We start from the raw sequence: 23,029 nt of genomic DNA on the forward strand, positions 1-23,029 counted from the left end.
TGGTCTTGAACTCCTAACCTCAAGTGATCCACCCGCCTAGGCCTCCCAAAGTGCTGGGATTACAGGCGCGAGCCACCGTGCCCAGCCAATAAGACATTCTCTTGATCTTCAGGAATCCATCAGTGCAATAGGAGAGACAGAACTGCAGATAGTATGGTATAAGTGAAGTGACAGCAACAGGGCTTAGTGACAGCACAGAGCAAAGGATGATTAACTCTATTTCCTCCACTTTCCTGGCCAAAGATAAAATAAATAATCTAAAGTTTTGCTTGGCTAAGGCTCTACAGTTTCTTCTTTTTTCCTAGGTTCTGTTTTCTGGTCTGTTGGCAGGTTTTACCCCTACACAATTGGCATAAAGGATGATTTACATAATGAATAATCTCACTTTCAAGTGAATCCCTTGCCCTTACTCACAGGAAACAGGTTGTATCTTTCCAGGCCAAGATAATAAGACAGTACAAAATCATTTAGAGTTCTCTGAAAAGCAGACACTAAGAAGGAATTAGGCTAGAGATTTCTTGGAGGAAACGCTTGTGAACAGTAAAGGGGAGAGGAAGCCAGAGTAGGCTAGGAGAAAATTCAGATTGGGGTGCAGGTCTGATACCTTTGAAAAGAGAGTAGGGAGGAAGAATTAAGTAGGATAATCCTCAGACCAGAATGCATCCCTGAGACACTCTTGGCCTGGGCCAAATAGGAAGCCCCAGAGCAGAATGCCTGTCGTAAGAGACCCATGATAGGCGGGAGTAGCCTGGCTCTAGGGTCCTTGCAGTGCTGGATCATTATAGGAGCAGCCTACGAGAGGGTGGCCTCTGGCTGAGTGCTGAGATAGATGTGAAGGTACGGCAGCTGCAGGCTGTCTGCCAGCTACTCTTCTCACAGCCGCTGCTTTTGAAGGGAAATTTGAGGGACATACCTCAATGGCCTTTACAAGTGTTTTATAATTTCTCACTAAATATGACATTTATATAACAAATTATATTAATTCATTAACAAAATAATTATTCAGTCATATTTTTATAGCGCAATTATGTTTCCATAGAATATACTATAATGTTGGTATAAAGTGTGAGACCACATTCATGGAAATCAACCTTATTTTTATGGCCTCATTTCTACTTGAATTCAGGAAGAGATACAAGTACAAACTTGAACCAAAAATAGGTTGAGAATGGAAATGATATCTTTTGAGATGTCATAGCCTTGCTAGTAAATTATTTGTATATTATTAACTGATTGACAAATCAAACTGGAGCATAAGCTTCCTTCAAGGTTATTTCTGGAAGTTCCTGGAATTGTCTTTGGTAAGCTAAAAAATAGTCCTCTTTTATACCACATGACAGCCACCATGTTTCTTTTCTTTTTTTGAAATGGAGTCTCACTCTGTCACCCAGGCTGGAGTGCAGTGGCGTGATCTCGGCTCACTGCAGCCTTTGCCTCCTGGGTTCCAACGATTCTCCTGCCTCAGCACCCCTGGTAGCTGGGATTACAGGCGCCTGCCACTGCACCCAACTAATTTTTGTATTTCTAGCAGAGACAGGGTTTCGCCATGTTGGCCAGGATGGTCTCGAACTCCTGACCTCAGGTGATCTGCCTGCCTCGGCCTCTCAAAGTGCTAGGATTACAGGCGTGAGCCACCGCGCCCAGCTCATGTTTCTTGTCTCTCACTCCAACACCCATATTGACATCCCGGCCTGCTGAGCCACAAAAGTGGTGTCTCATTGTTGCCATCGTTCATGTTCTTAACGTGACCACAGTGGTGTCCAAGGACAAGGAGTTTCTCACAACTTAAACTATTGAGTTGTCAAAGCAGGACTTCCTTTCCTGGAGTTATTGAAGACTGGAATCATGCTGTGTTTCACGAAGAAATGGAAGAAGGTCCTTTGCCCTGCATTGTCACTGGACACCACAGTGGTGCTGTCTTATGCTTCTGTGTCTCCAGGAATTCCTTGTGAAAATGGTCTTTCAACTTCTACACACAGCACTGCTTTTGGAGAAATTCAAGCCCAAGTCCATGGAGTAGGCCATGGGATCACTGTTTGAAACAGACGCCATGATATTCTTCTCCACACCCTACCCTGAAAGCTGAGAAGTGAAGACAAATTAGGAAAGTTGGTGGTGCTTCAGGTTCAGAGCAATGAGGGCCTACATGAAGGCAGTGCGGTAATGGGGATGAAAAGGAGGTTAGAAAGTTTTACTGGGACTGGGAATTCTAGTGCCAACTTGGTGATGAAGAGGAGAAATCACTTTTAGATCTGTTGGGTGAGGTAACTGGGCAACATTTGAGTAGAGATATTGAATAAATACATGGGATCAATGCTCAGGAGAAAGGTTGAGACTAAAGTTGACTTGAGAATTGTCACCTTATGTGGTACTTGGCCTGAGAGAGTGTGCAGAGTGAAAACTAAGGAGAACTGAGGATAGATCCTGGAGAAATCCAGGAGTCGATGAAATAGACTGAGGAAGAGGAGTCAGAGAGATTGGAGGACACCTGGAAGGGAGTGGTTGCACCAACACCAAAGAAGGTTTAGGGAAAGGAGCAGGCAGTTCTGTTAAGCATAGCCAAGTTCAAATTAAAGTTAGAAAAGTTGTCTTTTGATTATGGTTACAATGAGTCATGGTGATCTTACTAGGAAAATATTTTCAGTGAGGTAGTGGTTGCAAAATTGTTTTCATTATGAAAAGGATTGTGCATCTTTTTTGGCCAGGCATGGTGGCTCATGCCTGTAATCCCAGCACTTTGGGAGGCTGAGGTGGGTGGATCACGAGGTCAGGAGTTCAAGACCAGCCTGGCCAAGATGGTGAAACCCCATCTCTACTAAAAATACAAAAATTAGCTGGGCACGGTGGTAGGCGCCTGTAATCCCAGCTACTCCGGAGGCTGAGGCAGAAGAATTGCTTGAACCTGGGCAGCGGAGGTTGCAGTGAGCCAAGATTATGCCACTGCACTCCAGTCTTTCTCAAAAAAAAAAAGAAGAAAAGAAAAGAAAAGAAAGAAAAGGATTGTGCATCTTTTTCATTTGGGCCAACTGAATAAGTTGGAAGAGTTGAGAAAAATGCATTGATTACTGGAATTTTTCATGGTAGCTGGAAATAGGGAGATCATGAGGAAATTAAAAAATAGGCATACATTTAATTTTTCATCAAAAGATTCTATTTTATTCTCAAGAAATCTTTCATCAGAACTCCTAGAAAGTTGACTGTCTCACTGTCCTTCCTTTCCTTTTCTTTTCTTTTGAATTTTCTAGCAGAACCATAGAACTAGACATTTTATGTCTTTATTTGATAGTTTTCTCAATGAAGTTATGAAGGCTCTTCTGTTTTTAGGCAGAGCATGCATAGTTTTACTGTGGAACATTGTATTTGATTATGATTTACTAGTTGCCCTCTCAGAACTTCAGTTTTCTCATCTGCAGAAGAAGAGTAATAATTGACATCTTGTAGATAGTTGTGATGATTAAATGAAATAATGTAAGAAAAGCACAGGGCCCCTTTTAACTATACAATAAATGTTAATTACTATATATAAAAGAATCTACTATTTGAGGGCCTAATGGGATTTTTTCTTTTAAAGGGAGAGATTTAAAGCAATTATATTTCAATCTCTATATAACTGTCAACACCATGAATCTTCCAAAGCGCAAAGAAGTTATTTGCCGAGGATCTGATGACGATTACTCTTTTTGCAGAGCTCTGAAGGGAGGTAAGTATTCAGTTCATATTACTTTTAGAATAGGAAATAATTCTTTATGAAAATGTTATGAAAATTAAATACATTGAAAATGGGAAGTTCCTTTTCTGCTAATAATTCTTTTTCCATCCAAAGTTTTTACTTTTAACAGCTTAAATAACATTTTATAACTATATACTTGAACTGTTAGGATGACACTTACATGATTTGTATTATTAATATTTTTCATAGTAACCCACCAGATTTTCTATACAGTCCTTGGTTTCTTCAGTGACTTCTGCCTTTATGTTCCTCCTTGGAATTATTTACAGAATAATAACATTCAGAAATTAGGACCCTTACAGAGATCTTGCACCAAGGGATAAAAAAATAAAAAATAAAAATGAATTAAAAAAGGAATTACCACTTTAGAGCTATATTCCAGCTTTTCCATTTACCAGCAATGTGACTTTTGGCATGTTATTAATATTTAACCTTTCTTGGCCTCATTTTCCTCAGCTATAAAATGGGAAAGTAAAACACATCATACATAGTTTTAAGAATTAAATTTGAGAATTTGTGTTAAAAAAAAAGCCTAGTACAGTGTTCAGAATAAGAATCCTTCTTTTGTTATGAATTTTCCAGTCCTGTCATCTTTATAATGAGGGAACTGATGTTTGCAGTGGCTTAGTAATGTGTCCATGGTCATTTGGAGAACTAGTAACAGAGCAGCATCCTAACTCTAAGACATGACTGTCCTACTGTGTCATGCTTTCTCTTTGGAAAAAAAAAATCCCTTAGCAGATTACTGTTTTTTTTTAATTGTGCATTTCTTTTACACAATCTCTGTGGAATTACATTGATATTTTACCTGAATCTTCAAAGTTTCTCTTTCTTGAGACCTCAGAGGTGTCAGACTCAAATCAGCTTGTCTACTTCTTCTCTCCCTCCTCCCACTTTCTTCCATAAACATCTATTGAACCTAATTTGAGCAAATCGTGATTTACGTTCTGGTTATCTAAAGTTGAATGGTAGGATCTCCTTCCTCAGAAAGTTACTCTGGGGAAAACTGGATTGCCATATGCAGAAGAATAAAACTGGACCCCTAGCTCTCACCACATACAAAAATCAACTCAAGATGGATGAACAACTTAAGCATAAGATCTGCAATTACAAACATACTAGAAGAAACCTAGGAAAGATTCTTCTGGACATTGGTCTAGGCAAAAAATTTATGACAAAGATCTCAAAAGCACAGGCAATAAAGACAAAAGTAGACAAATGGGATTTAATTACATCAAAAAGCTTCTGCATAGCAAAAGAAATAATCAATGGAGTGAACAGACAACCTGTAGTATATGAGAAAAAATTCACAAACTATTCATCCAACAGGGGACTAATATTCAGAATGTACAAAGAACTCAAGCAACTCAACAGCAACAACAAAAACAAATAACCTCATTAAAAAGTGGGAAGAGTGGCTGGGTGCAGTGGCTCACACCTGTAATCCCAGCACTTTGGGATACCAAGGCAGGTGGATCACGAGGTCAGGAGTTCGAGACCAGCCTGGCCAACATAGTGAAACCCCATCTCTACTAAAACTACAAAAATTAGCCAGGTGTGGTGGCATGTGCCTGTAGTCCCAGCTACTTGAGAGGCTGAGGCAGGAGAATTGCTTGAACCCAGGAGGTGGAGGTTGCAGTGAGGCGAGACCATGCCATTGCACTCCAGCCCAGGTGACAGAGTGAGACTCCATCTCAAAAAAAAAAAAAAAAAAGTGGGAAAAGGACATGAATAGACACTTATAGATACTTTTCAAAAGAACAGATAGAAATGGTCAATAGGTATATTAAAACATGCTCAACATCACTAATCATCAGAGAAATGCAAATTAAAGTTGCAATGAGATATCATCTTACCCCAGCCAGAATGGCTATTATTAAAAAGACAAAAAGTAACAGATGTTAGCAAGAATATGGAGAAAAGAGAACTCATCCACTTTTGGTGGGAATGTAAATTAGTATAGTCTCTATGGAAAGCAATATGGAGATTTATCAAAGAACTAAAAATAGAACCACCATTCCATCTAGCAGTTTCACTACTAGGTATCTACTCAAAGGAAAAGAAATCAATATATCAAAAAGATACCTGCACTCATATGTTTATTGCACTAGTCACAATAGCAAAGATATGGAATTTACCTAAGTGTCCATCAACAGACAAATGGGTAAATAAAATGTGGTATATTTACACAATGGAATACTATTAAGCCATTAAAAAAATGAAATCATGTATTTTTCAGCAACATGGATGGAACTGGAGGCCATTATCTTAACTGAAACAAACCAGGCACAGAAAGTCAAATATTGCATGTTCCCACTCATAAGTGGGTGCTAAAAAATGTGTACACATGTACTACAGAGTGGAATGATAGTGAAGAGTTGGAAGGGTGAGGGGGTGGATGATGTAAAATTAGTTAATGGGTATATGTTACTTGGGTGATGGGCACCCTAAAAGCCCTGACTTGACCACTACACAACCTATGCAGGTAATGAGATTGCACATGTACCTGGTAAATCAGTATAAATAAATAAATAAATAAGTCACTCCATTCTGGGAAAGACAGTTATAAGAACAAAATTTATAATAAAATTATGTGTAATTTTATTGTAAATTGATTACAGGTATGAGCCATTGCCATACAATAAAATTATATTTACATATAATTTTTTTGTAAAATTATTGTAAATTTTTTGTAAATTTATTGTAAAAAGGTATATGTAAATAACATATAGTTCTATTAGCAATAGAACTATATGTTATTGGTTTTAACTATATAATTACTAAATAACTGGCAGAAAAACTGGGATAAGTTTTTTTTTTGAGACAAGATCTTATCTTGTGGCTCTGGCACCCAGATTGGAGTGCAGTGGTGCAACCATAGCTCACTGCAGCCTCAAACTCCTGGGCTGACGTCATCATCTAGTCACAGCCTCCTGAGTAGCAAGGACTACAGGCACAGATCACCATGTCCAGCTAATTTTTTTTTTTTTTTTTTGGAGTCAGAATCTCACTCTGTCACCCAGGCTGGAGTGCAATGGCACAATCTCAGCTCACTGCAACCTCCACTTCCCGGGTTCAAGTGATTCTGCCTCAGCCTCCCGAGTAGCTGGGACTACAGGCGTGTGCCACCATGCCCGGCTAATTTTTGTATTTTTAGTGGAGACAGGTTTTCATCATGTTAGCCAGGCTGGTCTCAAACTCCTGACCTCAGGCCATCTGCCTGCCTCGGCCTCCCAAAGTGCCTCCCAAAGTGCTGAGATTACAGGTGTGAGCCACCGCACCTGGCCCTAATTTTAAATTTAATTTTATTTTAATTAAAAAATAGAGATAAGGTCTCACCATCTTGCCCAGGTTGGTGTTGAACTCCTGGGCTCAAGTGATCCTCCTGCCTCAGCTTCCCAGAGTGCTGGGATTACAGGTGTGAGCCATTGCTCCTGGACATTTTTAAATTTTTTGTAGAGACAGGGTCTCACTATGTTGCCCAGGCTGGTCAGACAAGCCTTCAATAGAGTATTTTATTAGCGTCTTGAATCTGAGAACATCAGAGGGTGAGGGGGAAAAACATTCCCTGGAGAGGAAACAGCATATACAAACACATCTAGTCATGAAAGAGTATGGTTTATTTGGAGAGTAGTTTTTTTGTAGTTGGAGCAGAATGTGCTTGTGGGGAATTGCTGGAGATGAGCCTAGAAAAGGGGGCAGTGTGAGCATGTAACTCATGCGCAAAATATTGGCTGGTATCCTATAGTCAGTGGGCAGGGATGACCCACTGAGATTTCCATTTTTACAGATAACTAGCATCCATATGGCAGGAGGTGGGGGTAGGCTGAGGCAGGAAACTTGGGTGGAAGGAAGAGCATCCAGGAGGCTCTGTGAGAGACCATGAAGGCTGAACGAGACGGCGGCCAGGGAGTAGCAGGGAGGAGATGAAAGAGAGATTTTTGGGAGACAGAATAGGCAGGATACACTGATTTAATGTGGCAGGCAAGGATTAGGTAAAATCAAGACCCTCTTGGGCTGGGTGCCTGTAATCCTAGCACTTTGGGAGGCTGAGGCTAGGAGTTTGGGGCCGGCCTGGGCAAGGAGGTGAAACACCATCTCTGGAAAAAAAAAAAAAATTAGCTGGGTGTGGTGGTACCAGCCTTTAGTCCAGCTACTTGGGACTGAGGTGGGAGGATCACTTGCACCCAGGAGGTCTTGGCTAGCTGTGATCCACTGCTGCACTCCCTGACCTAAAAAAAAAAAAAAAAAAGAAAAAAAAAAGCACCACACTTGAGGGCCGGTGACTGGATGTATGGAAGTGCCATTATCTGAGATGATGTGTACAAAAGAACAGGCAGGTTTTTTGTTTTTTTTTTAAAGGGAAACATAATGAGTTTTGGCTTGGGCATGTTAAGCTCAAGGTAATTTTGGAATATTCAAATAAACATGGCCATCTGGCAGCTGAGTATGTGGGCCCAGAACTTAGGACTTTCTGATTTAAGAAGCATTGACGTATCAAGAGACCCTTGAAATTTGGGAGTCAAATTTGCAAGTACCATAGATATCTATGTTTAAAATAATTTTCCTTTTGGTTGTTATAAAAGTTATACATCTTTATGATATGATATTTAGAAAATATGGACAAGCAATTATAAAGTAAAAGTTACCCATAATCTCACCAGTTTACACACACACACACACACACACACACACACATATATATCTGTTTCTCTCAAAAACACATTTATGAATCAAGGGATGGATATTTCAAAGCATCTTAAATTTAATAAGCCTGGGCTGGGCACGGTAGCTCATGCCTGCAATCCCAGCACTTTGTGAGGCCAAGGGAGGTGGGCTGCTTGACATCAGGAGTTTGAGAACAGCCTGGGCAACATGGTAAAATGCCGTCTCTACCAAAAATACAAAAATTAGCTGGGTCTGGTGGTGCATGCCTGTGGTCCCAGATACTTGAGAGGCTGAGGCGGGAGGATCACTGGAGCTTGGGCAGTGGAGGCTGCAGTGAGCCGTGATTGCACCACTGCACTCCAGCCTGGGCAACAGAGCAAGATCCTGTTTAAAAAAAAATTCATAAGCCTGTAAGTTCTGTTACCATGATTTTGCTGGGGCTGCTGTTACTAAGTACCATAAACTGAATACCTTAGAAAAACAGAAATTTATCATGTAACAGCTCTGGAGTCCAGAAGTCTGAAACCAAGATAACGAGGCCATGCTCCCTCTGTAGGAGCTAGGCATGGATCTGTTCCAGGCCTCTCTCCTAGCTTCTGGTGGCCTAAGGCATGTCTTGCCTTGTAGATGGTCATCTTCTTCCTGGGTCCTTTCACTGTGGTCTTCCCTCCTATGTTTGTCTATCTCAGTGTCCAAATTTCCCCTTCTTAATAAGGACACTTGCATATTGGACTAGGGCCCACCCTAATGACCTCATTTTAACTTGATTATCTGCAAAGATCCTGTTTCTAAATAAGGTCATGTCCACAGGCACTGGAGGTTAGGGCTTCAACGTATCTTTTTGGGGGACACAATTCAATGTACAATACCATCTGAGGCTCAGATCCCACCCCCTGCATAGCTGCCAGGAAAACTAGACTGGACCATGAGTGAGCTGCATGGATACCTTTTGGGAAGAGGAGAGGAGAGCCTAAGAAGGGGTTCTGTTCTCCCTCGCCCTGCCTCAGTTCCCTCTTGCCTTCTTCAATGTGGGCAAAGCTTCAAGCTAACTTCCTAAGAAAAGAATGGAAGGGTCCGTTCCAAGATGGCCAAATAGGAACAGCTCCAGTCTGCAGCTCCCAGCGTGATCGACACAGAAGACAGGTGTTTTCTGCATTTCCAACTGAGGTACCTGGTTCATCTCACTGGGACTAGTTGGACAGTGGGTGCAGCCCACAGAGGGCAAGCCGAAGCAGGGTGGGGCATTGCCTTACCCAGGAAGTGCAAGGGGTCAGGGGATTTCCCTTTCCTAGCCAAAGGAAGCTGTGACAGACTGTACCAGGAAAATTGGGACACTCCCACCTTAATACTGCACTTTTCCAATGGTCTTAGCAAACAGCACACCAGGAGATTATATCCCGTGCATGGCTCAGTGGGTCCCATGCCCACAGAGCCTTGCTCACTGCTAGCACAGCAGTCCAAGATTGAACTGCAAGGCAGCAGCCTGGCTCGGGAGGGGCGTCCGCCATTGCTGAGGCTTGAGTAGGTAAACAAAGAGGCCTGAAAGCTCGAACTGGGTGGAGCCCACCGCAGCTCAACGAGGCCTGCCTGCCTCTGTAGACTCCACCTCTGAGGGCAGGGTATAGCTGAACAAAAGGCAGCATAAACTTCTGCAGACTTAGAGGTCCCTGTCTGACAGCTCTGAAGAGAGCAGCGGTTCTCCCAGCATGGTGTTTGAGCTCTGAGATCGGACAGACTGTCTCCTCAAGTGGGTCCCTGACCCCTGTGTAGCCTAACTCAGAGACACCTCCCAGTAGGGGCTTACTGACACCTCATACAGCCGGTGCCCCTCTGAGATGAAGCTTCCAGAGGAAGGATCAAGCAGCAATATTTGCTGATCTGCAATATTTACTGTTCTGCAATATTTACTGGTCTGCAGCCCCCGCTGGTGATACCCAGGAAAACAGGGTCTGGAGTGGACCTCCAGCAAACTCCAACAGACCTGCAACTGAGGGTCCTGACTCTTAGAAGGAAAGCTAACAAACAGAAAGGAAGAGCATCAACATCAACAGAAAGGACATCCACACCAAAACCCCATCTGTAGGTCACCATCATCAAAGGCCAAAGGTAGATAAAACCACAAAGATGGGGAGCAACCAGAGCAGAAAAGCTGAAAATTCTAAAAACCAGAGTGTCTCTTCTCCAAAGGATCACAGCTCCTCGCCAGCAACGGAACAAAGCTGGATGGAGAATGACTTTGACGAGTTGACAGAAGAAGGCTTTAGAAGGTCAGTAATAACAAACTTCGCTGAGCTAAAGGAGGATGTTCGAACCCATCGCAAGGAAGCTAAAAACCTTGAAAAAGGATTGGGTGAATGGCTAACTAGAATAAACAGTGTAGAGAAGACCTTAAATGACCTGATGGAGATGAAAAGCGTGGCACGAGAACTACATGACACATGCAGAAGCTTCAGTAGCCAATTCGATCAAGTGGAAGAAAGGGTATCAGTGATTGAAGATCAAATTAGTGAAATGAAGCGAGAAGAGAAGTTTAGAGAAAAAAGAGTAGTAAGAAATGAACAAAGCCTCCAAGAAACATGATACTATGTGAAAAGACCAAATCTACATTTGATTGGTTACCTGAAAGTGATGGTGAGAATGGAACCAAGCTGGAAAACACTCTTCAGGATATTATCCAGGAGAACTTCCCCAATCTAGCAAGGCAGGCCAACATTCAAATTCAGGAAATACAGAGAACACCGCAAGGTACTCCTCGAGAAGAGCAACCCCAAGACAGATAATTGTCAGATTCACCAAGGTTGAGATGAAGGAAAAAATGTTAAGGGCAGCCAGAGAGAAAGGTCAGGTTACCCACAAAGGGAAGCCCATCAGACTAACAGTGGATCTCTTGGCAGAAACTCTACAAGCCAGAAGAGAGTGGTGGCCAATATTCAACATTCTTAAAGACAAGAATTTTCAACCCAGAATTTCATATCCAGCCAAACTAAGCTTCATAAGTGAAGGAGAAATAAAATCCTTTACAGACAAGCAAATGCTGAGAGATTTTGCCACCACCAGGCCTGCCTTACAAGAGCTCCTGAAGGAAGCACTAAACATGGAAAGGAACAACCGGTACCAGCCGCTGCAAAAATATGCCAAATTGTAGCGACTATTGATGCTAGGAAGAAACTGCATAAATTAACGAGCAAAATAACAAGCTAACATCATAATGACAGGATCAAATTCACACATAACAATATTAACCTTAAATATAAATGGGCTAAATGCCCCAATTAAAAGACACAGACTGGCAAATTGGATAAAGAGTCAAGACGTATCAGTGTGCTATATTCAGGAGACCCATCTCACATGCAGAGACACACATAGGCTCAAAATAAAGGGATGGAGGAAGATCTACCAAGCAAATGGAAAGCCAAAAAAAAATAAATAAATAAATAAATAAACAGGGGTTGCGATCCTAGTCTCTGATAAAACAGACTTTAAACCAATAAAGATCAAAAGAAACAAAGAAGACAATTACATAAAGGTAAAGGGATCAATTCAACAAGAAGAGCTAACTATCCTAAATATATATGCACCCAATACAGGAGCACCCAGATTCATAAAGCAAGTCCTTAGAGACCTACAAAGAGACTTAGACTCCCACACAATAATAATGGGATACTTTAACACCCCGCTGTCAATATTAGACAGATCAATGAGACAGAAGGTTAACAAGGATATCCAGGACTTGAACACAGTTCTGCACCAAGCAGACCTAATAGACATCTACAGAACTCTCCACCCCAAATCAACAGAATATACATTCTTCTCAGCACCACATTGCACTTATTCCAAAATTGACCACATAGTTGGAAGTAAAGCACTCCTCAGCAAATGTAAAAGAACAGAAATCACAACAAACTGTCTTTCAGACCACAATGCAATCAAATTAGAACTCAGGATTAAGAAACTCACTAAAAACTACACAACTACATGGAAACTGAACAACCTGCTCCTAAGTGACTACTGGGTACATAACGAAATGAAGGCAGAAATAAAGATATTCTTTGAAACCAATGAGAACAAAGACATAACGTACCAGAATCTCTGGGACACATTTAAAGCAGTGTGTAGAGGGAAATTTATAGCACTAAATGCCCACAAGAGAAAGCAGAAAAGATCTAAAATCGACACCCTAACATCACAATTAAAAGAACTAGAGAAGCAAGAGCAAACACATTCAAAAGCTAGCAGAAGGAAAGAAATAACTATGATCAGAGCAGAACTGAACGAGATAGAGACAAAAAAACCCTTCAAAAAATCAATGAATCCAGGAGCTGATTTTTTGAAAAGATCAACAAATAGATAGATTGCTAGCAAGACTAATGAAGAAAAGAGAGAAGAATCAAATAGACGCAATAAAAAATGATAAAGGGGATATCACCACCGATCCCACAGAAATACAAACTACTATCAGAGAATACTATAAACACCTCTACGCAAATAAACTAGAAAATTTAGAAGAAATGGATAAATTCCTGGACACATACACCCTCCCACGACTAAACCAGGAAGAAGTTGAATCCCTGAATAGACCAATAACAAGTTCTGAAATTGAGGCAATAATTAATAGCCTACCAACCAAAAAAAGTCCAGGACCAGACAGATTCACAGCCAAATTCTACCAGAGGTACAAAGAGGAGATGGTACCATTTCTTCTGAAACTATTCCAATCAATAGAAAAGGAGGGAATCCTCCCTAACTCATTTTATGAGGCCAGCATCATCCTGATACCAAAGCCTGGCAGAGACACAACAAAAAAAGAGAATTTTAGACCAATATTCCTAATGAACATCGATGAGAAAATCCTCAATAAAATACTGGCAAACCAAATCCAGCAACACATCAAAAAGCTTATGCACCAAGATCAAGTTGGCTTCATCCTTGGGATGCAAGGCTGGTTCAGCATACACAAATCAATATACGTAATCCATCACATAAACAAAACCAAAGACAAAAATCACACGATTATGTCACTAGATGCAGAAAAGGCCTTCGACAAAATTCAACAGCCTTTCATGCTAAAAACTCTCAATAAACTAGGTATTGATGGAATGTATCTCAAAATAATAAGAGCTATTTATGACAAACCCACAGCCAATATCATACTGAATGGGCAAAAACTGAAAGCATTCCCTTTGAAAACTGGCACAAGACAGGGATGCCTCTCTCACCACTCCTACTCAACATAGTGTTGGAAGTTCTGGCCAGGACAATAAGGCAAGAGAAAGAAATAAAGGGTATTCATTTAGGAAAAGAGGATGTCAAATTGTCCCTGTTTTCAGATGACATGATTGTGTATTTGGAAAACCCCATCATCTCAGCCCCAAATCTCCTTAAGCTGATAAGCAACTTCAGCAAAGTCTCAGGATATAAAATAATGTGCAAAAATCACAAGCATTCCTATACACCAATAACAGACAAACAGAGAGCCAAATCGAGTGAACTCCCATTCACAATTGCTACAAAGAGAATAAAATATCTAGGAATCCAACTTACAAGGGTTGTGAAGGACCTCTTCAAGGAGAATTACAAACCACTGCCCAACGAAATAAAAGAGGACACAAACAAATGGAAGAACATTCCATGCTCATGGATGGGAGGAATCAATATTGTGAAAATGGCCATACTGCCCAAGGTAATTTATAGATTCAATGCCATCCCCATCAAGCTACCAATGACTTTCTTCACAGAATTGGAAAAAACTACTTTAAAGTTCATCTGGAACCAAAAAAGAGCCTACATTGCCAAGTCAATCCTAAGCCAAAAGAGCAAAGCTGGAGGCATCATGCTACCTGACTTCAAACTATACTACAAGGCTACAGTAACCAAAACAGCATGGTACTGGTACCAAAACAGAGATATAGACCAATGGAATAGAACAGAGGCCTCAGAAATAACACCACACATCTACAATCATTTGATCTTTGACAAACCTGACAAAAACAAGCAATGGGGAAAGGATTCCCTATTTAATAAATGGTGCTGGGAAAATTGGCTAGCCATATGTAGAAAGCTGAAACTGGATCCTTTCCTTAAATCTTATACAAAAATTAATTCAAGATGGATTAAAGACTTAAATGTTAGACCTAAAACCATAAAAGCCCTATAAGAAAACCTAGGCAATATGATTCAGGACATAGGCATGGGCAAGGACTTTATGACTAAAACACCAAAAGCAATGGCAACAAAAGCCAAGATAGACAAATGGGATCTAATTAAACTAAAGAGCTTCTGCACAACAAAAGAAACTGTCATCAGATTGAACAGGCGACCTACAGAATGGGAGAAAATTTTTACAATCTACCCATCTGACAAAGGGCTGATATCCAGAATCTACAAAGAACTTAAACAAATTTACAAGAAAAAATCAAACAACCCCATCAAAAAGTGGGCAAAGGATATGAACAGACACTTTTCAAAAGAAGACATTTATGCAGCCAAGAGACACATGAAAAAATGCTCATCATCACTGGTCATCAGAGAAATGCAAATCAAAACCACAATGAGATACCATCTCACAGCGGTTAGAAAGGCGATTGTTAAAAAGTCAAGAAACAATAGGTGCTGCAGAGGATGTGGAGAAATAGGAATGCTTTTACACTGTTGGTGGAAGTGTAAACTAGTTCAACCATTGTGGAAGACAGTGTGGCAATTCCTCAAGGATCTAGAACTAGAAATACCATTTGACCCAGCCATCCCATTACTGGGTATATACCCAAAGGATTATAAATCATGCTACTATGAAGACACATGCACACGTATGTCTATTGCAGCACTATTCACAACAGCAAAGACTTGGAACCAACCCAAATGTCCATCAATGATAGACGGGATTAAGAAAATGTGGCACATATACACCATGGAATACTATGCAGCCATAAAAAACGATGAGTTCATGTCCTTTGTAGGGACATGGATGAAGCTGGAAACCATCATTCTGAGCAAACTATTGTAAGGACAGAAAACCAAACACTGCATATTCTCACTCATAGGTGGGAATTGAACAATGAGAACACTTGGACACAGGGCAGGGAACATCACACACCAGGGCCTGTCATGGGGTGGGGGGCTGGGGGAGGGATAGCATTAGGAGAAATACCTAATGTAAATGACTAATTAATTGGTGCAGCAAACCAACATGGCACATGTATACATGTGTAAGAAATCTGCACATTGTGCACATGTACCCTAGAACTTAAAGTATAATTTAAAAAAAAAAGAAAAGAAAAGAATGGAAGGTATGAGCAAGATATGAGCTTTCTTGGCAGGCACAGTGGCTCACGCCTGTAATCCCAGCACTTTGGGAGGCCGAGGCGGGCAGATCACTTGAGGTTAGGAGTTCCAGACCAGCCTGGCCTACATGGTGAAACCCAGTCTGTACTAAAAATACAAAAGTAGATGGGTGTGGTAGCACATGTTTGTAATCCCCGCTACCACCCGGGAGCCTGAGGCAGGAGAATCACTTGAATGAAGGCAGAGGTTGCGGTGAGCCAAGATCCTACCACTGCACTCCAGTCTGGGCTACACAGTGAGACTCCAGTCTCAAAAAAAGAAAAACCAAAAAAAAAAAAAAAAAAAAGATAGCTTTCTAAGACAGACAAAACAATTGAAAAACAACAAAAAAAAGGGTTCTATCCAACAGAAGAGGTTAGAACTCCTTCCACCTACCTGAACTGCTAAGTGTTAGGACAGTCTCCCTTAATAGAAATCTAGGGTTTTTTCTTTTTTTCTTTTTTTTTTTTTTTGTGACAGGGTCTCGCCCTGTCGCCCAGGCTGGAGTGCAATGGCGCAGTCTCAGCTCACTGCAACCTCTGCCTCCCAGGTTCAAAAGATTCTCCTGCCCCAGCCTCCCCAGTAGCTGGGATTATAGGTGCACGCCACCACGCCCAACAACTTTTTTTGTATGTTTAATAGAGATGGAGTTTCACCATGTTGGCCAGGCTGGTCTCAAACTCCTCACCTCGTGATCAGCCCACCTCGGCCTCCCAAAGTGCTGGGATTACAGGCGTGAGCCACTGCGCCTGGTCTAGTGGTTGTTCTTAATTTCTTTCTCATATCCTCAAGTCTCATCCATCTTCCTCCCCTGCCCCTTACACAAAGTTTACAGAGTTGGCTTTATGACCAGAGTCCAGGGCCCCATATACGGAAGGGCCCCATGCTTGGGGTTTAATGCCCTGTGATCATAGTCTTGAAATTCTTAATAATTTTATCTTTGAGTGTGTGTTTCGTGTAAGTGAAATCTAATGAGATGATGAGGTATGAACCCACCTTCCCTGGACCGGTTCTTGGTTCCTGCTGCCCACTTCCCTGCTGGCACCATGGGATCCCCTCCCCTCTTCTGTCCAGTGCAACCTGCTACCCTCTGCTCCTGGTGAAATCCTGGCTACAGGGAGGGTCAGGATCCGGTGTGGGTGCCCTGCAGTATCTTGGGTGGGCATGACAGTGGCTGCCCTACCTGGGCTGGCAGCACCACAGCCCTGTTCAGCAGCTGACTAGTTGGGCACACCATCCCCTGCCCCACCCCAAAACAGGTAGTGTGTGGAGGTATTGCATGGAGGTTGCAGTGCGTTGAGAGTCACTGTTGAATAGCAGGCCTGTGGGAAAGAAAGGTACTTGCTTGGACTTCCTGCCTCTCACTGGAGCATGGGGCATCTGGCAGTTTGTGGAAGGAGGACGCTGACAGGCAACTCTCAGGCCCAAGCTTGCACAGGAGCCCCCAGTCGTGGAGGAGGCCCTGGGTGTTTCTGCACTCACCTATGCTGCTTGCTGAGGGGTCATTCCCTCAGGCTGTTCCATGTCTTGGGGACCTTCTCTTTCTCCATTCAAATTTCCTGCCTCTGGCTTGTGTTAGTTTCCTCTGGCCAGCTCGAGGCACCCTCTGGGGATGAGCAGGGAAAGACAAATTATGTAATCTCCGTGATTCTACCTTGAAGTTAAATGCTTTAATATTTGCATTTAAAACTGGCATTGTATTATAAAAAGATGAATAGTGAAATTCATACTAACAGTTTAAAATGTTCTCTTTATTACAAATGATATTAAATTGCAATAAAAACATTATGGCAAGTCTAGAGAGAGAAACACACAGAAGAAAGGAAAAAGTTTTATGTTCTAGTAACTTTAACAGGTTTCCCCCATCTTTTGAATAAGCAGCCTCATATTGTCATTTTGTGCTGGGCCTTGAAAATTATGTATTTAATTATGTAATGATGTATTGCATTACTTTTCATGGCAAAAACTGCAATTACTTTTACACCAACCTAATAGTTGATCCTGAAGCTGAGTACTGAGAATTAGGTGCTAGGAGCCAGATATCCAGATATCCAAAGCAAAACCCCGGTCCTCATGGAGATTATAGACTAGTGGAGAAAACAAGATCCTAATGAAGTAATAAAATAAAGAAAAGCAGAAAAATGAAATATGATTCAATTTGTGATAAATACTCTCAAAGAAACAAGCAAGTTAATGAGATAGAGCCTATTATTATTATATTATTATATAATATATACATATATGACTAATATATTAATGCATTAATATTCACAAGGTATGAATATGTTATTATTCACAAGATGCCATTGGAAGGAGGGTCTAGAAGGGAGAAGGAATAATATTAAATGTTATAAGTAACATTTAATGGTAATAATATTTAATAAGTGCTATGTCCCAGGCATTGTTCTTAGCACTTAACATGTATTAACTGGTATAGCCCTTGTAATAATCCTATGAGATACGTGTTATCGCCCATCAGCATTTTACTGAGGCATAGAAAAATTAAGTGACTGGCCTAAAGTTACACACCAAGTAGAGGAGCTGGGATTCAAACCCAAGCCGTTCTGGCCCCAGAGCCATCACTCTTACAAAGATGTTATCTTTATCCTTACTGCATCTTTCTCATTGCATATTGTATTTGGAATGGTTTCTTCTTATCATTTTGGGGGTCTTTTTTTGGTTTTTAAAAATTTTAATTTTATTTTAATTTAATGTATTTATTTTGAGACAAGGTCTCCCTGTCACCCAGGCTGGAGTGAAGTGGCACGAACACAGCTCACTGTAGCCTCTACCTACTGGGATCAAGTGATCCTCCCACCCTAGCCTCTCGAGTAACTGGGATTATAGGCACATGCACCACACCCATCTTTCTTTTATATATTTTGTACAGATAAGGCTTCACCATGTTGCCCAGGCTGGTCTTGAACTTCTGGGCTCAAGGGATCTACCCTCTTTGGCCTCCCAAAGTGTTGTGATTACAGGCATGAGCCACCGCTCACAGCTGGAATGGTTTCTTAAATATCTATATCTCCAATAGACTTTAGCTCTTTGAGAGAAGGGACAGAGTTGTACTACCATTGTCTTCCCAGGCCCTGGTGGGTAGTAGGCTTTCAATAAGTAGTTGTTGAACTGTTAAATTTTGAATTGGATTGGCCTTGAATGAAAGATCATAAGATTATGAAGACATGATCACTTTACTGAGCTCAAGAAACACCTCAGGTATCAACTCCTTTAGTAAGGATACACCCGGCTAGGTGTGGTGGCTTATGTCTGTAATCCCAGCACTTTGGAAGGCCGAGGCAGGCAGATCACCTGAGGTTAGGAGTTCAGTACCAGCCTGGCCAACATAGAGAAACTCTGTCTCTACTAAAAATACAAAAATTCGCCAGGCGTAGTGGTGGGTGTCTGTAATCCCAGCTACTGGGGAGGCTGAGGCAGGAGAATGGCGTGAACCCAGGAGGCGGAGCTTGCAGTGAGCCGAGATCGCGCCACTGCACTCCAGCCTGGGCGACAGAGCGAGACTCCGTCTCAAAAAAAAAAAAAAAAAAAAAAAAAAGATACACCCTTTATCTGCTTTAAAGAAAGAGCAAAAAGAAAAGAAAAGACAGCTGGGCGCAGTGGCTCATGCCTGTAATCCCAGCACTTTGGAAGGCCAAGGCGGGCAGATCGCCTGAAGTCGGGAGTTCGAGACCAGCCTGGTCAACATGATGAAACCCCGTCTCTACTAAAAATACAAAAATTAATCGGGTGTGGTGGCAGGCGCCTGTAATCTCAGCTACTCAGGAAGCCGAGGCAGGAGAATCTCTTGAACCCGTGAGGCAGAGGTTGCAGTGAGCCGAGATCACGCCATTGTACTCCGGCCTGGGCAACAGAGTGAGACTCCATCTCAAAACAAAGAAACAAACAAAAACAGAAAAAGGATACATCCAGAAGTAAATAAGTAAATGCTTATTTGTGAGACTAGAAGTATACATGCAGACATTATTTATTTACTTCTGAGAACAATATTATAGTTTTTGATTTAACTATTTATATTAAAAATATTTTCGGCCACTGTTTCTTTTGTTTGAGATTCAAAACATACATTTCTATCTTTACCCCACCACATTCACTACTTTGTTCTGACTGGAACAGTAGGATGTGCATTTTCCTGCACTTTTGACTCTGTGCTCCGCAGCTTGTGTGGGGCCAGGCCCATGGCTATGCACTTAAACAGAAGCTAACTTGAGCTTCTCAGTGGTGTAATTGGGAGGAGCTTCAGTATTCTGGCTGCCTCCAAAATATCTCATCTGTCTTTGGCAAGATTGTTCTCTATTATACCCAGCTTAATGTGCATCAATATCTCTGAAAACTAGTTGGCAATGCACATATGTAACTTGTTCTGAAGCATATTAGCACTAGCTTGTTCATCGTTTATTCATTATTGAGACCAGCAGATCTTAATAGTTTGTGTCCCCTAAGGGATAAGGTAGGGGCAGGTGTACAGAGAGGCTCTAGGGGCGGAGAAAGGAAGCCACAGGAGAATAGCAGCCAGGGTATAAAAGGTTCAGTATTTTTCTACAGTTTTGCTTGGGACTGCGTGTGTCAGTAGTTAAGGTATACTCCATGCTACCAAGAAAAAAATATCACCTAACCATGACCAATAACGTTTTGTATTTTATATTTTGTTTGCAGAGACTGTGAATACAACAATATCATTCTCCTTCAAGGGAATAAAATTTTCTAAGGTATTGTTCAAGATTTATTTTGTACTGTCTAACCTTTAGCAGTAATAGACATGTTAAGCATTTGAAACAAGCAATTCACAACTTCTTCCTTTTTCTTTTTTTTTTTTTTTTAAATGGGATCTCAGTCTGTCACCCAGGCTGGAGTGCAGTGGCACGATCTCTGCTCACTGCAACCTCCACCCGCCAACCCCCACCCCAAGCAATCCTCCTGCCTTAGCCTCCTGACTAGCTGGGACTACATGTCCATGCCACAATGCCAGCTAATGTTTTGTACTTTTGGAAGAGACGCGGTTTCACCATGTTGCCCAGGTTGGTCTTGAACTCCTGAGTTCAAGCGATCCACTCCGCTTAGCCTCCCAAAGTGCTGGGATTACAAGTATGGGCAGTTGTGCCCAGCTGACAATTTCATGAATAGCAGTTCGAGATTAAGATGTTCAGGGTTTTTTCTTTCACTTTTATTTAGAATTAGCTTTTTTTTTTTTTTTTTAACTGAGTCTTGCTCTGTTGCCCAGGCTGGAGTGAAGTGTGTTCTGGACTCACTGCAACTTCCGCCTCCCAGGTTCAGGTGATTCTGTGCCTCAACCACCCGAGTAGCTGGGATTACAGGCACATGCCACTATGCCCAGCTAATTTTTTTTATTTTTAGTAGAGATGGGGTTTCACCATGTTGCCCAGGCTGGTCTCAAACTCCTGGCCTCATGTGATCCACCCACCTTTGTTCCTGGACCAAACTGAGGGTCAGGCTGCCATTTCTCGCAGCCCAATAACAAGATGCAGATGAACTGGGGAGGAAGAGAGCTTTTATTTCTGTAACTGGTTACAGGGAGAAGGTCTGGAAATTATCGCCAGACCAACTCAAAATTACAAAGTTTTCAGAGCTTATATACATTCTAAGGTATATGTCTATGTGTAAGTGTGCATTCATCTGAAGACACAAGTGATTAACTTCTTTTAATCTATAATTAAGGTCTGAGTCCTGAAGACCTTCCTCTGGAGCCTCAGTAACTTTACTTAATCTAAATGGGTCTGGGTGCTGAGGTGATTACCTTTATCTTGTCTCCTGCTAAATCATGGAGGTTTGAGGAGTTCCTTCAGACCCCCAGTAAACTTGGTTGTGGAAGCCTGGGGAGTTTCTTCGGACCCACAATAAAACTGGATTGATCCTAAATGGGTCCTATTAAGAATTTCTTAGTTATTTTGTTATGGTTTAAGAAAGCCTTAAAGGAAGGGCCTGGGCAAAACTCCCGATGGGCTTTTGTTACATCCCATCCTTTGCATAAGGGCGCTGGCTTTAAATATTTAACTTAACCACTCAGTACTGAAACAGTTGTTAGTGAGACCTGGCCTTGGCCTCCCAAACTGCTGGGATTTTTAGGTGTGAGCCACCACACCCAGCCTTAGTATTAGGTCTTTTGGTATTTTTTCTTTCTGTAGACCATGGAAAAATTGCACAAAAGATAGCATTTTTTTCCGCTTCTTTTTTTTCCCTCTAACATACATGGGCAAAAGTAATTTGAATGCAAGTGCTCATTACTAATCTGTTAAACAGTCTTCAGATGAAAGCACTGGATGACCATTGTGTATAAGCCAGTAAATCTCTATAACTATTCATGTAAATATAATGTGAACATTGTTTAGGAGAATAAAAATCACATAAATTACAGACTTATTTTGTTCAAGATTTTTTTGGGAACTTAGTCTGGTCATCCATGCCTTTGTAAAAATAATTGCTGCCTCAATGAATAATACCATTGTGATTCTAGATATTTGCGTGACATATCTAGTAATGGGATTTTATGCATTTTACTTTTGGTGACCATTTTAAAATAAAATTTAATAATGCATATTCTTTCATTATTTTGTTATAAACTAATATCTAATATTTCAAAACCTCTTAGGTTAGTTTTTAAAAATAACATAATCTCATAACTGGGAAATAAATGGGCTTTATGCTCATTTAATTCAAAGACATGGAAAATTTCATCTCATTGGAAAACTAATAAAATCAATCCAATTTAAATGGCTTTCTGCTAGTAAGAGAAAGTTCTTACAAAGCCTCTGAAATAGTAGCATCTAACATTTTGTATTACTTGTATTTCTTATACTTCATTTTAGGGAAAATACAAATGTGTTGTTGAAGCTATTTCTGGGAGCCCAGAAGAAATGCTCTTTTGCTTGGAGTTTGTCATCCTACACCAACCTAATTCAAATTAGAATAAATTGAGTATTTAAAAAAAAATTTAAAGGTATTGTTCCTGTTTTAAGGGTACCCAGGATTTGTTTTAATCAGATATGGTAGGATAGGAAGACACAGAAATGACTGTCATGAAGAAAGAAGCTTATCCTCACAGATCTCTAGGAAACGGAGGCATGGTGCATCATGCAGAGCCACCCGGGGAAGCACCAGTGTCTGTGAGAATGTGGAGGGAGGGGAAGAGAATGTGGGCAAGAGTGTTTATTATGTTTTCCACAGGAAGCAATGGGCAAGGTAGGGTAAGTAATTGATATGGTTTGGCTGTGTCCCCATTCAAATCTCATCTTGAACTGTAGTTCCCATAATCCCCACATGTCATGGGGGACCCAGTGG

At 41.2% G+C, this 23,029-nt stretch overlaps 1 protein-coding gene across 2 annotated transcripts in view; it reads left to right on the forward strand.

Moving 5' to 3' along the window:
- LY96 (lymphocyte antigen 96) overlaps positions 1–22,681 on the forward strand; it is a 37,703-nt gene extending 15,022 nt beyond the window's left edge. Inside the window, exons 2-4 of one of the 2 annotated variants that reach the window (XM_009455345.5) lie at positions 3,572–3,700; positions 20,390–20,442; positions 22,558–22,681. In XM_009455345.5, coding sequence (XP_009453620.1) covers positions 3,572–3,700; positions 20,390–20,442; positions 22,558–22,656 — 281 coding nt within the window. In that variant the 3' untranslated portion in view covers positions 22,657–22,681. The remainder of the gene's footprint in view (positions 1–3,571; positions 3,701–20,389; positions 20,443–22,557) is intronic. The other variant, NM_001130474.1, reaches the window with a different exon arrangement.
- Positions 22,682–23,029: the final 348 nt, after the last annotated feature.

Source organism: Pan troglodytes, chromosome 7 (genome assembly GCF_028858775.2).
Source record: "Pan troglodytes isolate AG18354 chromosome 7, NHGRI_mPanTro3-v2.0_pri, whole genome shotgun sequence".
Classification (NCBI taxonomy): Eukaryota; Metazoa; Chordata; class Mammalia; order Primates; family Hominidae; genus Pan; species Pan troglodytes.